Raw genomic sequence first — 13,730 nt, 5'->3', positions numbered from 1 at the left:
GTATTGTGTACTGTCAAATGCATAAAATGCTTCTAATATTGTAAAAATTAATGTGAAGAATACAAATTCTAACACATCCTTGAAATAAAACCGTTTATTTAAGGTATGGATTGTGATTGCTTACAAATGTGTGCATTTCAGGAGAGTTCATATGGATTGTCCTGGATGGCCCTGTGGATGCTATATGGATTGAAAACCTAAACTCTGTGCTGGATGATAACAAAACACTGACCCTAGCTAATGGTGACCGCATTACCATGTCTCCATTCTGCAAGCTAGTGTTTGAGGTGCACAACATGGATAATGCCTCCCCTGCTACTGTGTCCCGTGTGGGTATGGTCTTCATGAGTTCCTCAGCTCTCAGCTGGAAACCCATACTCCAGGTAAAGTTATTTTCTTAAATCATCGGTTTGTAGAAAACAAAAACAGTGCTGATTTTGCAATGAAATGCTTAATTGGAACATGACCTTTGTGTTGTAGGGATGGGCTCATAAGCTTAATGCACAAGAATCAAAAAGCATTATAAGTTTATATGACAAAATATTTGAGGATGCTTACTTGTATATGAAGCAGAACCTTAAACCCAAAATGGAGCTGCTGGAGTGTAACTACATAATGCAGGTTTGTACCGAGAAAAATGTTGAAGATAAGGATTACAACATTGATTAAACCTTTACACTAAAATATCCTGTTACAATCTTTCTTTAGTCTGTGAATCTGCTGGAGGGCCTTATTCCAAGCAAGGACACAGGGGACTTAGCTAGTGGCAAACACTTGGAGCGCCTCTTTGTCTTCTGCCTCATGTGGAGCCTGGGAGCCCTTTTAGAGATGGAGGATAGGGACAAACTGGAAGCTTACATTAGAGCACACAACAGTAACATTGATGTTCCACAAACGGAGCCAGGAGAAACTATGTTTGAGTACATGGTCAACCCAAATGGTATCGTAATTGTATACAATTACTAATAATTGTATATACAGTAATTGTATCAATACCACTGCTCCATTGTCTTACTGTAGTTCTTAAGTAAGTGGTCAAACAAATATTTTATTACACAATTACATCTATGTTATTCAGGTGAGTGGTGCCATTGGAATAGCTATGTGGAGGAGTATGTCTACCCAACTGACCATGTACCAGCCTACACCTCCATCCTTGTGCCAAATGTAGATAACACAAGAACTTCTTTCCTGCTGGAAAATATTGCCAAACAAAAAAAGGTGATGCCTCTTGATTTAAAAATGGCATTTTCATTACAAACATTATTTTTATGTATGTCAGTAAAAGAAGCATATGGTTTCTGTGTAGGCTGTACTTCTAATTGGTGAACAAGGAACAGCCAAGACAGTGATGATAAAAAGCTACATGAAAAAATATGATCCCGAGACACATTTGTCCAAGTCTCTGAATTTCTCATCTGCAACAGAACCCGCAATGTTTCAGGTAGAAAATGTATCATGTTCTGTATGATTGTTTTTATATGGTATTTAATAGGTGTAGATTGCAAAAGCGTTTATTTTATTCCAGCGAACAGTGGAGAGCTACATTGAGAAACGAATTGGCAGTACCTATGGACCCCCAGCAGGACGCAAGATGACAATCTTTGTTGATGATATCAACATGCCTATTGTCAATGAATGGGGAGATCAGGTATTTACTTGTAGTGTACATATCCTGTACATTGTGTTGTACTACATGATCAGTTTTTTCAGCGTGAGTGCTGCATGTGACTGTCCAACCAGATTACAAATGAGATAGTCCGCCAGATGATGGAAATGAGTGGCATGTACAATCTGGACAAACCGGGAGATTTCACCACTGTTGTGGATGTACAAATATTGGCTGCCATGATCCACCCTGGTGGTGGGAGAAATGACATCCCACAAAGACTGAAGAGACAGTTTACAGTCTTTAACTGTACTCTGCCAGCCAACGCCTCCATTGATAAGATCTTTGGTAGGTGTCCTTAAAATGATTTAACTTTGACGCTTTGCATGAAGCTGAACTTTTTTGCCTGTTCTCTCTCCGCAGGCATCATTGGCTGTGGATATTTCCATGCATGCAGGAAATTCAAGCCAGAGATATCAAACATGGTGAAATGCCTTGTGTCAGCTGGGAGGATTTTATGGCAGATGACAAAAGTAATTGCTTGAAAGATTGCAGTGTATTGATTACATGTATATGCGTATGTTTGTTTTTCCTAATGAAAAGCCAAAATATTTGGTATGAATACAGGTTTCTATAGGCATGCTCAATCAATTTGGTTTCATTTTACTGTGTAATGTTAACTATCAATGAAGGCATGTTCTAATTTGATTTTATTTACCTTTAAGTTAAAAATGCTTCCCACACCATCCAAGTTCCATTATATCTTCAATTTGAGAGACTTGTCTAGGATCTGGCAAGGAATGTTAAACATTAAGGCGGAGGAGTGTGATGATATTATCACTTTCTTGGCTCTCTTCAAGAGTGAATGTACGCGAGTGATTGCTGACAGGTACAGTATAAATTCCTGTGTATTTCACTCGCCCGATCACCAGGTAAATGAAACAGAAATACCCTAAAACCTATCTGAAATATTGCTTTGTTGTAGGTTTATTTGCTCTGAGGACAGAGAGTGGTTTGACAAAGCTGTAACTCGTGTGATCCAAGAGCATGTTGACCCCAGTTTTGCCACAAAACTTCATCCTGAGCCATACTTTGCAGATTTTCTGCGAGACGCTCCTGAGCCCACTGGCGAAGAAGATGAAAGTGCCTGTTTTGATGCTCCAAAAATATACGAACTGGTATTTGATCATTATAAGAAATATGTGTTACGGATGTAGAAAGCGGTCATCATATTTTAAGTAAATTAACGTTCTTCCAGGTGCCAAATATTAAGTTCTTATCAGAAAAGCTGGTGATGTATCAGGAACAACATAATGAGATTGAAAGAGGTTCTAGCCTAGATCTGGTTTTCTTCACAGATGCTATGACCCATCTTGTCAAGGTTAGACAAGATGTCAACATACTGGAAAAATATCCTTAAGGGCAGGCTATACATTATTCAGATTTATTTAAGATTTTCTTTCTTTAGATTTCACGTATCATCCGAACTGACAATGGCAATGCTCTTCTTGTGGGGGTGGGAGGATCAGGAAAACAGAGCCTGACACGCCTGTCTTCATACATAGCTGGATACAGGATCTTCCAGATCACACTGACAAGGTAAAAATAGAAAAAGTAAAACTGCTCTTGGTGTTGGTGGTCTAACTTAGAAAAGGGTTGCCATGTGAGATAAGATGGACTTATACCCTGGATCGGGTTCTCCGTGGATCAGGTTTTCCTTTGTTGACGGTGAATCTATAAACGTCAAGTTCAGATTTGTTTTCCACAGGTCTTTTTTGGTTGGGTCTAACCTTTTGGACCTTACGATCAAGCTATTCAATAGCTCCATAACACATCATGATGCAGTGTTTTAATTCCCCTAGCCCTATTTTTATTTCGATACACCATTGATATTATGAGCAATAATTAAAATGCTTATTTCCCCAGCCCTGTGAAATATATTAAAATTCTTAATTTCACTGAAAGTTTTTACACTTCACAAAAAGTATATTTGATAATGTATAAAAAAATATGGGATTATTATTTCTACTTGCCAGTATCTAATAAGATAATGACATTAATTTTATTAGGCTTAGAATATTTTATTGATGTGTATATATTGTTTTATATTTCACTTTAATATTACTATATTGGTTTTCTCTTCAGAACATACAACCTGAATAATTTCATTGATGACCTAAAACTGCTATATAGAACAGCTGGGGCTGAGGGCAAAGGCATCACCTTCATTTTTACTGACAATGAAATAAAAGATGAGGCCTTCCTTGAATACCTCAACAATGTTCTTTCTTGCGGAGAGGTAAGGACTTCTCTTTTGATGTCTTTAAAACCCAGATCAATAGACACCCAAACTACCATAGTTTGGATTAAATCAATAAAGATTAAAACTTTTCTCACGCTCATTGATCCACTGACTTTACGGTGTGCAGGTCTCCAATCTGTTTGCTAAAGATGAGATCCAAGAGATCACCCAGAACCTAATCCCTGTAATGAAAAAGGAGTTTCCTCGTGTTTTGCCATCTTTTGACAACCTTTATGACTACTTCATATGCAGATCAAGAAAGAATCTGCATGTAGTTCTTTGCTTCTCACCGGTATGTTGAACAGTAAACCTTTTAAACCGTTAACACAAAGGCTCGAATATATAATTTACTTTTCTATTTCTCTGCATCTTGACTTGTTTAGTTTGCCATCTATGGTATTTTCTTTAAGGCTTTGTATTCGTTCTGTTTCACGAATGCCCATTTTTAACACAGTGTAACATAACACAGTGTTACGTTACACACATATTACATAGCTACACACGAAAATCTGAATATTCTTCTTTGTATTGCATTTTTCTCTATGCTCCTTGATAGGTGGGGCAGAAGTTTCGCTCCAGATTCCTGAAGTTTCCAGGGTTGATTTCTGGCTGCACAATGGACTGGTTTACACCTTGGCCCAATGAGGCACTGGTGGCTGTGTCAAAGTATTTCTTGTCTGATTTTGCGATGGTGTGCTCTGATGATGTGAAGGCTTCTGTTGTAACTACCATGGGTATATATCATGACAAAGTATCTGAAACCTGTGAAAGCTACTTCGAAAGGTAAAGAAAGCTAATTATGTCTAGTTGACATTGTTACGTTCTAAACATTAATTTATAGATATTCTTGAGCTTTTATTGAATTGAAATATATTATATGCACCTAAAGGTATGCTGTTTTATCTTTCAGGTTCCGAAGAAGAACTCATGTCACCCCTAAATCGTACATTTCTTTTATAAATGGTTACAAAACACTGTATAGTAAAAAGTACAACTATATTAACACACTAGCAGAGCGCATGAATCTTGGTAAGAAAGTTTAGCAGCAAGTACATTACTGCTGTAAAGATGATGTTGAGAGAGTACTGCAAGGCTTACTTGGAAAAGATTTTAAAGATATTACTGATTTACAGGGTTGACCAAACTGACTGAGGCTAGTGAGTCTGTGGCTCAATTATCCAAAGATCTTGATGTCAAGGAAAAAGAGCTAGCTGTAGCTTCTATAAAAGCAGACAAGGTACATGTCTCCAACCTTTTGATGGTCCAGATTGTGGAGAAACCTGAATGACTTGTCAGCAAAATATAGACATGTAATTCATTATACATTTACATTTCTTGTTGTATTCACATAGGTAGTGGCAGAGGTCACAGTCAGTGCTGAAGCTGCTACCATCGTAAAAAATGAGGTCCAGACTGTGAAGGACAAAGCTCAGAAAATTGTGGAGGGAATTGGTAAAGAGAAAGCTGTTGCAGAGGATAAACTGAAAGCTGCAAAACCAGCTTTAGAGGAGGCTGAAGCTGCACTGAATGTGAGTTTCACAAGGCATTTTTATGCATATTAACCTTCATACAATATACTGTACCACATTCAAGATTCAAATGACCTTATTAATCCCAGAGGGAAATTGCTTATCGAATGATATCCCTTAAAATGTTTCAGACCATCAAGCCAGCTGACATTGCAACTGTGAGAAAATTGGCTAAACCTCCATATCTGATTATGAAGATTATGGACTGCTGCCTGCTATTATTCCAAAAGAAGTTGAAGCCAGTGTCTATTGATCCAGAACACCAGTGTGTTGTTCCATCATGGGGAGAAGCACTAAAGGTTTCAGAAATCCTTTTTAATGAAAGTGTTGTTGTAAATATACTGCACATACTCACAGATTAGATACTGTATGAACTTGCAAAGACTGTAAAACAACATAGAAAAATATGACTATGTCAGTTGCAATTGCTCTGTCGTGGTTGTGAAGCTGTTCCTCTATCAAATTTCCATTTTTTTTTCTTTAGCTTATGAGTGCTTCTGGTTTCATGAGCTCCCTACAGCAGTTCCAAAAAGACAAAATAAATGAAGAAACAGTAGAACTGCTGACGCCTTATCTTGATATGAAAGATTACACAATGGAAAATGCCAAGAAAGTGTGTGGTAATGTAGCTGGTCTGCTTGCATGGACCCGGGCTATGGCCGTGTTCTTTGGAATAAACAAGGAAGTACTGCCACTCAAGGTATAGTCTGCATCATTACAGTTATTTTTTTTTTTTTAGTTGTAGATCTGACATAGACTTGTAAACAGAATAGTAATCTATTTGAACATTTTCACACCAAAGCCTCCCGACCCTTTGTATACACTGCATTACTGTATACTCCATAAATATTAACATAACAGTAACAAAATACCAATAATAATTATTATTATTTTTATTTGTTTTCTCTTTTTAACTGTTGTTGTCGTTGCTCTTGTGCTTTCATTCTTATTATTTATGATGTCCTTTATGGGTTTTTTCAGGCTAACCTGGCCATTCAGGAAAGCCGGCTCACAATGGCTAATAATGAGCTAGGCAAGGCTGAGGCCCAGCTTGCTGATAAACAAGCAGAATTTGACAAAGTCAAGGCAAAATGTGATGCTGCTATGAAAGAGAAACAGGTGTGGTTCAACCTTTAAAATATATTCCCTTGACGTTATCTGTTATAATTGTGGATCATGCAATGTTAACTCAATGTTTTAGGACTTGTTGGATGGTGCTGCAAGCTGTAGAAATAAGATGCAGGCTGCATCTGCCCTTATTAATGGATTTAGTGGAGAGAAAATTCGCTGGATAGAGCAAAACAAAGAATTTAAATCACAGATAAAGAGGTATATTACATGTGAAAAATAACCATTAGGTCTGACTTTTGCATTGGACAGGTGATTGAAACCAGTTGCTTCTGTTCTTCTTGGCAGACTTGTGGGTGATGCCCTCCAGCTCACTGGATTCTTGTCATATTGTGGGCCATTCAACCAGAGTTTTCGTGACATGTTGCTGAAGGATATCTGGGAGGCAGAGCTCAGGAGCCATAAAATCCCCTTTACTGAAAATCTTAACCTAATTACTGCCCTAGTGGATCCTCCCACTGTAAGAACAACACATTCTTGATATCAATGTTACTACAGTACTACCTACAGTTATGCATTTAATGAAGCACATTTTCGTTTTTCATGTATTAATTTGTTTTTTTGTTTAAATGTTTAAGATAAGTGAGTGGAACCTTCAAGGACTTCCAGGAGATGACTTGTCTGTGCAAAATGGCATCATTGTCACAAAAGCAACAAGATATCCTCTTCTTATTGACCCCCAGACTCAGGGAAAGTCCTGGATTAAGATAAAAGAAAAGAGCAATGCACTTCAAGTACGACGCATAATGAAAGAGTAGAGTTGTGCCATCACTGCCCAAATTTTGATAGCAATTTATTTATCCAATTTTATTTCTTAATTTGTCATCTGTATTTCAGGTGACGTCACTGAACCACAAGTTCTTTCGTACTCATTTGGAAGACTGTCTTTCGTTAGGGCGCCCTATGCTCATTGAAGATATAAGTGAGGAACTTGACCCTGCCCTTGACAGTGTCCTTGAAAAAAACTTCATTAAAAGCGGGAACAGCTTTAAGGTAATCTGCTGTATAAGTAATTGAAAAATCAACAATTGCTGCAAGATTCATCTTCTCTTAAATGAATGGATTTGTCTTGTGCAGGTTAAAGTGGGTGACAAAGAGGTAAATGTAATGGATGGCTTCCAACTTTATATAACCACCAAATTGCCTAATCCAGCATACACACCAGAAGTCAGCGCCAAGACATCCATCATTGATTTCACTGTAAACATGAAAGGCCTTGAGAATCAGCTACTTGGTCGTGTCATCCTCAAAGAAAAACATGTCAGTGTCTGTTTTTTATGGTGTACATGTATGTTGTGCATGTTTTATTAATTAATTGTAAGTATAACATTGATGACAAGCTCAGTCCATGACCCAGCACAGTGTGTTTGAGAGGCATGGTAAGATGTTGGCTTACAGTATCTAATCTTTTTATTACACTATTGAGTGTGTACAATTGTTTGTGCCTTGAACTGCTTGTAAATGTTTGTGAGTTATTTAAATAACAGGATATATATAACAGGAACTAGAGGAAGAAAGATTGAAGCTAATTGAGGATGCTACTGCCAATAAGAGAAAAATGCAAGAGTTGGAAGACAACTTGCTGTACAAACTGAGCAGCACAAAAGGTAGAACAGATAATAGTGTAAATTACTGTCATTCCTTTATTCCTGTGCATTATGTCTTTTTAAAAACTGTTTCTGTTTGTGTAATAAAAGGTTCCTTGGTTGATGATGATTCCATGATTGGCATTCTGAGTACAAATAAGCAAACTTCGGATGAACTTACAGCAAAGCTCAGTATTGCGGCAGACGCTGAGGTGAAGATCAATATAGCTCAAGGAGAATATCGTCCTGTTGCTTCTCGAGGCAGCATCCTTTACTTCCTCATCACAGAGATGAGCATGGTCAATGTCATGTACCAGACCTCCCTGGGTCAGTTCCTCAAAATCTTTGACCTGTCATTGGCAAGGTATGGTATTATCAAAACTAGTTTAAGTATAAAAGTATAGTATATCTACAGTATAAATGTCTGGTGTCTGTTTTGAATAAGAAGAATGGGGTTGGAAAGGCTTTTGTATAATGGACCTTATGTTCTATATCACAAATTAATTTTTTGTGAAACTAACCATGGCTTACTTTTAGAACTAACACTTCTGTCTTAAAATAATACTTAAACAAAAATACCCTGGCATTTATTAAAGAAAATTGTTTTACTTTACAAAGTCATCACACTCCATGCTGTGCTAATGTGAAGAAAAAAAAGGTTGTTTGTAGGATAGCTTTCTACACCTTTTCTTATATTGTCATAAGTATATATTGTAACACATTGTTGCACACTCTCTCTCAATATGATTTTGCAGGTCTGAAAAGTCTGCTAAAACTCAGACGCGAATTGAAAACATTATTGAATATCTCACCTATGAAGTGTTCAGATACACAGTGAGAGGCCTCTATGAAAACCACAAGTTCATCTTCACACTCCTGCTGGCTCTTAAGATTGACTTACAGAACAACAGAATTGAGCATAACAAATTTCACATTCTTATTAAAGGTAATATAGCCATCAGTTCTGGGAGCATTTTTATCTGCCTGTTGTTAGACCAGCGGCTAAAACAGGTCATCATCTTTGAATTATCAAATAGGTGGCGCAGCTCTAGACCTGAAGACCTGCCCATCAAAGCCATTCAGTTGGATCCTGGATATGGTATGGTTAAATTTGGTGGAACTCAGCAAATTACCTCAGTTTACTAACATCATATCCCAGGTAAACCTAAGTTCAATTTATCATATATCTGAATCCTATGAATATATATGTACGCTTACAAGATGTTGTAACTGGCATTTCATAGGTGTCTCAAAATGGGAAATCCTGGAAAGCATGGCTCAGTCTTGATGATCCAGAGGAAGGTGTAATTCCAGACGGATACCACGCACTTGATGTCTTCCATAAACTTTTGCTAATAAGGTTGGATCTTCCTGCCACTTTGTTGCTTATGTGTTCGCATGCACTATTCCTACTAGCAACAATATGCTCTTTACAGGTCTTGGTGCCCTGACCGTACCTTGACTCAGGCCAGAAAGTATGTGGCAGAATCCTTGGGTGGAAGGTTTGCTGAGCCAGTTATCTTGAACCTTCATAGCACATGGGAGGAGAGCGACCCTCAAACCCCCCTAATTTGCTTCCTCTCCATGGGCTCAGATCCCACTGACCAAATTGAAGCACTTGCTAAGAATCTCCATCTCGGTGAGCTTTACTGCCAGTAACCTGACGATATTATGGCTTTCATAAGCTTCTCATCTTAACGCAGAGGAATTACTATATTACTTGCTATTTTACAGAATGCAGAGCTGTTTCCATGGGGCAAGGACAAGAGGTTCATGCACGAAAGCTTGTCCAGACATCAATGACACAGGTCTTTCTTCATGAAATATATTGTGTGAATGTAACCTTTTAAAATGATGGTTGAATATTTCACCTGATTGTGGCTGCTGTATCTGGACATGTCTAGGGAGGGTGGGTCCTTCTGCAAAATTGCCATCTGAGCCTGGAATTTATGTTTGAGTTGCTAGAAACTCTCTTAGCTGCAGAGACCATGCATGAAACTTTCAGAGTGTGGATCACCACAGAACCACACAATCTGTTCTCCATCACCCTCTTACAGGTAACACCTCCCAAACGTGTTTTGTACAGTAAGGTGTTGTTACTGGTTTACTTTTAATCCCTAGATATACTATGTTACACGTGTATGAAGCACATGGACAAGCTTGGAGATAATGTTTCTCATCTCTTTACTCTTTAGTCCTCTATCAAGTTTACTAATGATCCACCACAGGGATTGCGCGCTGGCTTGGAACGAATATTTGCAGGAATTTCCCAGAGCCAGTTGGAAGTCAGCAACATGCCTTCGTGGAAGCCATTGTTTTACAGTGTGGCCTTTCTCCACAGTGTTGTGCAGGTACTTTTCATTTGCCGGTTCACTGATGAGAAGGAGAGCTCTATTTCAAAGAGCTAATTAAAACATATTTAATATTCAAATCATTGTTTAAACAACACACAAACTTTGCTCTTGTTTTGAAGCAAGAATGTTCTTTAGAATTGTACATTGTTATAGCTCATTAACGAATGGACACAGATTTGATTCTGTATGTAAATATTTGTTTCATTACTTCCATTTTGAGGAACGACGTAAATTTGGACCATTGGGTTGGAACATACCTTATGAGTTCAACTCTTCTGATTTCACTGCAAGTGTTGAATTTGTTGAGAAACACTTGGATGATTGCGGCCCCAAAAAGGTGAGGATTTAGCAACAGTGTTTTCAGTATAAAATTACCATATCTTCCCCAATTTACCATTCTATGCTGTTTTTTTTACAGGATGTGTCATGGGTAACGCTACAATACATGCTAGCTGAGGTGCAATATGGAGGAAGGGTTACAGATGACTATGACAAACGCCTACTCAAATGTTTTGCACGCGTAAAAGCCTTTTTTGTTTTATTTTTTTACATTATTTACATTACATCATCCTTGATAATTTTCTTACCATTCTACATACAATACATACATAAACTTTGTGTTTTTTTATTACAGGTGTGGTTCAGTAAAAAGATATTTGAACCTTCATTTCAATTCTACGTTGGGTATAAAGTTCCAGTATGCAAGACAGTAGAGGAGTACTTGAAATACATTCAGAGCTTGCCTATTGTGGAATCACCCCAAGCTTTAGGGCTGCATCGTAATGCTGATATCACGTAAGGAGACATTATCCTGTAATTGGTAATGCTGAGAATATGACATATCATAATGTGTAATATTATTTCTAACATAGCATTTTTGCCTCATGCTCAAATTTGACCAGGTATCAAACAAACACATCTGCTGAAGTGTTAGACACAATAACAAACATTCAGCCTAAGGAAAGTGGAGGGGGATCAGGGGAAACTCGAGAATCCATTGTTTACAACTTTGCAAAGGACATGTTAGAGAAACTGCCCCCTAATTATGTGCCACACGAGGTCAGTTTGTTTTATCAGTAGTATTTTAGTCACTAACTCATGCACTAACAAAAACCTAACCTCTGCAACCTTTATGTATTAAGGTTAGAAGCAGGCTTATGAAAATGGGAGCTTTGAATCCAATGAACATCTTTCTACGTCAGGAGGTGGACAGAATGCAAAGGATTCTCAATGTGGTGCGCACTAGTCTCACAGACCTGAAGCTAGCTATCGATGGCACCATCATAATGAGCGAGGTCAGATCCTGTTCTGCTGTCCTGCAACATAGAGTTTTTTGGGTTTCAGGTGATGTAAAACTGCGTATCTGTACTTTACTCTTAGAACCTCAGAGATGCCTTGGACAATATTTTTGATGCCCGTGTGCCAAATTTATGGAAGAAAATCTCCTGGGAGTCATCCACACTGGGCTTTTGGTTCACTGAGCTACTAGAGAGAAACAGACAGTTTTACAGCTGGGTGTTTGAGGGAAGACCTAAAGCCTTTTGGATGACAGGCTTCTTCAACCCACAGGGTAAATTATAAACTATTGTAGAGTAGAAAGTTTTTAGATCTGCCTTCTACCAAAAATCTAAGTAAGCACTGTTTCAGTCATAACAAATGCTTGTCCTAAATCTATAAAATGAACAATATTGAAAGATTGATCTGAAAACGAATTTGAAAACATTTTGACTTGACTTCAAACAGATGTCGGGGTGATGATGTCAGCAGGGGTTGACTTGTTTTTAAATCACATAACTGTACTACATTGTCTTTTCTGGGGGATGTTTGCAGGCTTCCTGACAGCTATGAGACAGGAAGTAGCAAGAGCAAACAAAGGCTGGGCTCTGGACACAGTCACCTTGCACAACAAAGTCCTGAAGCTAACAAAGGAGGACGTCACAGTTCCCCCTACAGTCAGTCTGAAAGCATAAAAAATACAGAGTTAACAATACTCTGTTATTTTAGGAATATATTTTTATTAACTCACCCTTTCTCTCAACAGGAGGGAGTTTATGTTTATGGTCTGTACTTGGAGTGCGCTGGCTGGGACAGGGAGAAGATCTGTCTCACTGAGTCCTTATCTAAAGTGCTTTTTACACCTTTGCCTGTCATTCACATGTTTGCCATTAACTCCACTGCCCCACTGGATCCTAAACTCTACGCCTGCCCCATCTACAAGAAACCAAGGCGCACAGACTTAAATTACATCACATCCGTGGTATTGCCTACCGCTGAGTCGCCAGACCACTGGATCTTACGTGGGGTCGCCCTGCTCTGTGACATCAAATAAAAGACCTATACATGATTTTATGAGTGTCTAACTGAATAAAAGAGAAATAAATATTTCTATGAGTCAAATGCCTGCCAAGCTATATGCTTCATGTTAGACAGTGTAAAATTGTTACACTTGAAGGCATAGTATTGAGTGAATTGATGAATAATTCCTATGACATAGAATAATGATGTTTTCTTCTGGCCTTTTTGCATTTTATTCAAAGTGCCAGGAATCATATTCAAAACAATTTACAAATTACACTTACAAGAGTAAAAATTGACAAAAGAATGAGAGATAAATATCGTGCAAAGCAATTACTACAACTAGAGTACATCGAGAGGGATTCTGGACCACTGTATGGGTAAGATAACAATAGTCAAAATATACATGCATGATTCAAAAGCAACCAGATATTCACCATGTCTGTTGTGTGTACACAAAAGCTGCTACAATGTATGTTGTATGGCATGTTGAGCACATGGACCACAGAGCTGTTAATGTTTTTGGCCAATTGTGTACTGTCGGTTCTATGAGACATAATCACAGAAAGGTTTTCTATTTGAATTTTATGTGAAATGAATATGATATTGATTTTGATATTGTATATATATTGAATTGTGTTTGAAGTACAAGTATACAGTTCTTACAGAATGTACCGTAGGCCCTCCTGTTTTTCTTCTTTTTCCTGCAGGTAGCTGCAAGTTGGAGTTTGATGGCTGGTTGCCTGTATGTATGGCATATGGGTGGGGGATCTAAAAAGGCATAAATCTCTCTCTCCCTCTTTCCTCTGGAGCCTGGCATCCTCCTCAGTCTACCTTCTTTGTTTGCTGGTATGCTTCATCACACACACCACCATATTCCACCCATCCGTGGATCACATTCATTACTGCATTTTGCTCGACTAACAC

General features: G+C 38.1%; 1 protein-coding gene across 1 annotated transcript in view; it reads left to right on the top strand.

The window, feature by feature from the left end:
* Nucleotides 1-13,730, top strand: part of LOC137098934 (dynein axonemal heavy chain 8-like) — a 42,813-nt gene extending 29,083 nt beyond the window's left edge. The window contains exons 50-92 of the mRNA XM_067475690.1: nucleotides 142-383; nucleotides 481-621; nucleotides 709-940; nucleotides 1,079-1,221; nucleotides 1,310-1,444; nucleotides 1,529-1,651; nucleotides 1,744-1,957; nucleotides 2,033-2,142; nucleotides 2,335-2,498; nucleotides 2,595-2,787; nucleotides 2,868-2,990; nucleotides 3,078-3,208; nucleotides 3,755-3,908; nucleotides 4,039-4,203; nucleotides 4,468-4,694; nucleotides 4,822-4,940; nucleotides 5,045-5,148; nucleotides 5,264-5,440; nucleotides 5,572-5,739; nucleotides 5,925-6,140; nucleotides 6,422-6,559; nucleotides 6,642-6,769; nucleotides 6,857-7,028; nucleotides 7,147-7,302; nucleotides 7,406-7,561; nucleotides 7,646-7,828; nucleotides 8,070-8,175; nucleotides 8,266-8,518; nucleotides 8,910-9,100; nucleotides 9,192-9,313; nucleotides 9,399-9,514; nucleotides 9,591-9,793; nucleotides 9,889-9,962; nucleotides 10,059-10,211; nucleotides 10,350-10,505; nucleotides 10,729-10,845; nucleotides 10,927-11,028; nucleotides 11,143-11,303; nucleotides 11,411-11,567; nucleotides 11,651-11,803; nucleotides 11,889-12,078; nucleotides 12,339-12,460; nucleotides 12,550-13,730. Coding sequence (XP_067331791.1) covers nucleotides 142-383; nucleotides 481-621; nucleotides 709-940; nucleotides 1,079-1,221; nucleotides 1,310-1,444; nucleotides 1,529-1,651; nucleotides 1,744-1,957; nucleotides 2,033-2,142; nucleotides 2,335-2,498; nucleotides 2,595-2,787; nucleotides 2,868-2,990; nucleotides 3,078-3,208; nucleotides 3,755-3,908; nucleotides 4,039-4,203; nucleotides 4,468-4,694; nucleotides 4,822-4,940; nucleotides 5,045-5,148; nucleotides 5,264-5,440; nucleotides 5,572-5,739; nucleotides 5,925-6,140; nucleotides 6,422-6,559; nucleotides 6,642-6,769; nucleotides 6,857-7,028; nucleotides 7,147-7,302; nucleotides 7,406-7,561; nucleotides 7,646-7,828; nucleotides 8,070-8,175; nucleotides 8,266-8,518; nucleotides 8,910-9,100; nucleotides 9,192-9,313; nucleotides 9,399-9,514; nucleotides 9,591-9,793; nucleotides 9,889-9,962; nucleotides 10,059-10,211; nucleotides 10,350-10,505; nucleotides 10,729-10,845; nucleotides 10,927-11,028; nucleotides 11,143-11,303; nucleotides 11,411-11,567; nucleotides 11,651-11,803; nucleotides 11,889-12,078; nucleotides 12,339-12,460; nucleotides 12,550-12,837 — 6,878 coding nt within the window. The 3' untranslated portion in view covers nucleotides 12,838-13,730. The remainder of the gene's footprint in view (nucleotides 1-141; nucleotides 384-480; nucleotides 622-708; nucleotides 941-1,078; nucleotides 1,222-1,309; nucleotides 1,445-1,528; nucleotides 1,652-1,743; nucleotides 1,958-2,032; nucleotides 2,143-2,334; nucleotides 2,499-2,594; nucleotides 2,788-2,867; nucleotides 2,991-3,077; nucleotides 3,209-3,754; nucleotides 3,909-4,038; nucleotides 4,204-4,467; nucleotides 4,695-4,821; nucleotides 4,941-5,044; nucleotides 5,149-5,263; nucleotides 5,441-5,571; nucleotides 5,740-5,924; nucleotides 6,141-6,421; nucleotides 6,560-6,641; nucleotides 6,770-6,856; nucleotides 7,029-7,146; nucleotides 7,303-7,405; nucleotides 7,562-7,645; nucleotides 7,829-8,069; nucleotides 8,176-8,265; nucleotides 8,519-8,909; nucleotides 9,101-9,191; nucleotides 9,314-9,398; nucleotides 9,515-9,590; nucleotides 9,794-9,888; nucleotides 9,963-10,058; nucleotides 10,212-10,349; nucleotides 10,506-10,728; nucleotides 10,846-10,926; nucleotides 11,029-11,142; nucleotides 11,304-11,410; nucleotides 11,568-11,650; nucleotides 11,804-11,888; nucleotides 12,079-12,338; nucleotides 12,461-12,549) is intronic.

Source organism: Channa argus, chromosome 14 (genome assembly GCF_033026475.1).
Source record: "Channa argus isolate prfri chromosome 14, Channa argus male v1.0, whole genome shotgun sequence".
In the NCBI taxonomy this organism is placed as follows: Eukaryota; Metazoa; Chordata; class Actinopteri; order Anabantiformes; family Channidae; genus Channa; species Channa argus.
The sequence above is the reverse complement of the archived record's forward strand: the minus strand, read 5'-3'. Positions and strand labels throughout refer to the sequence as shown.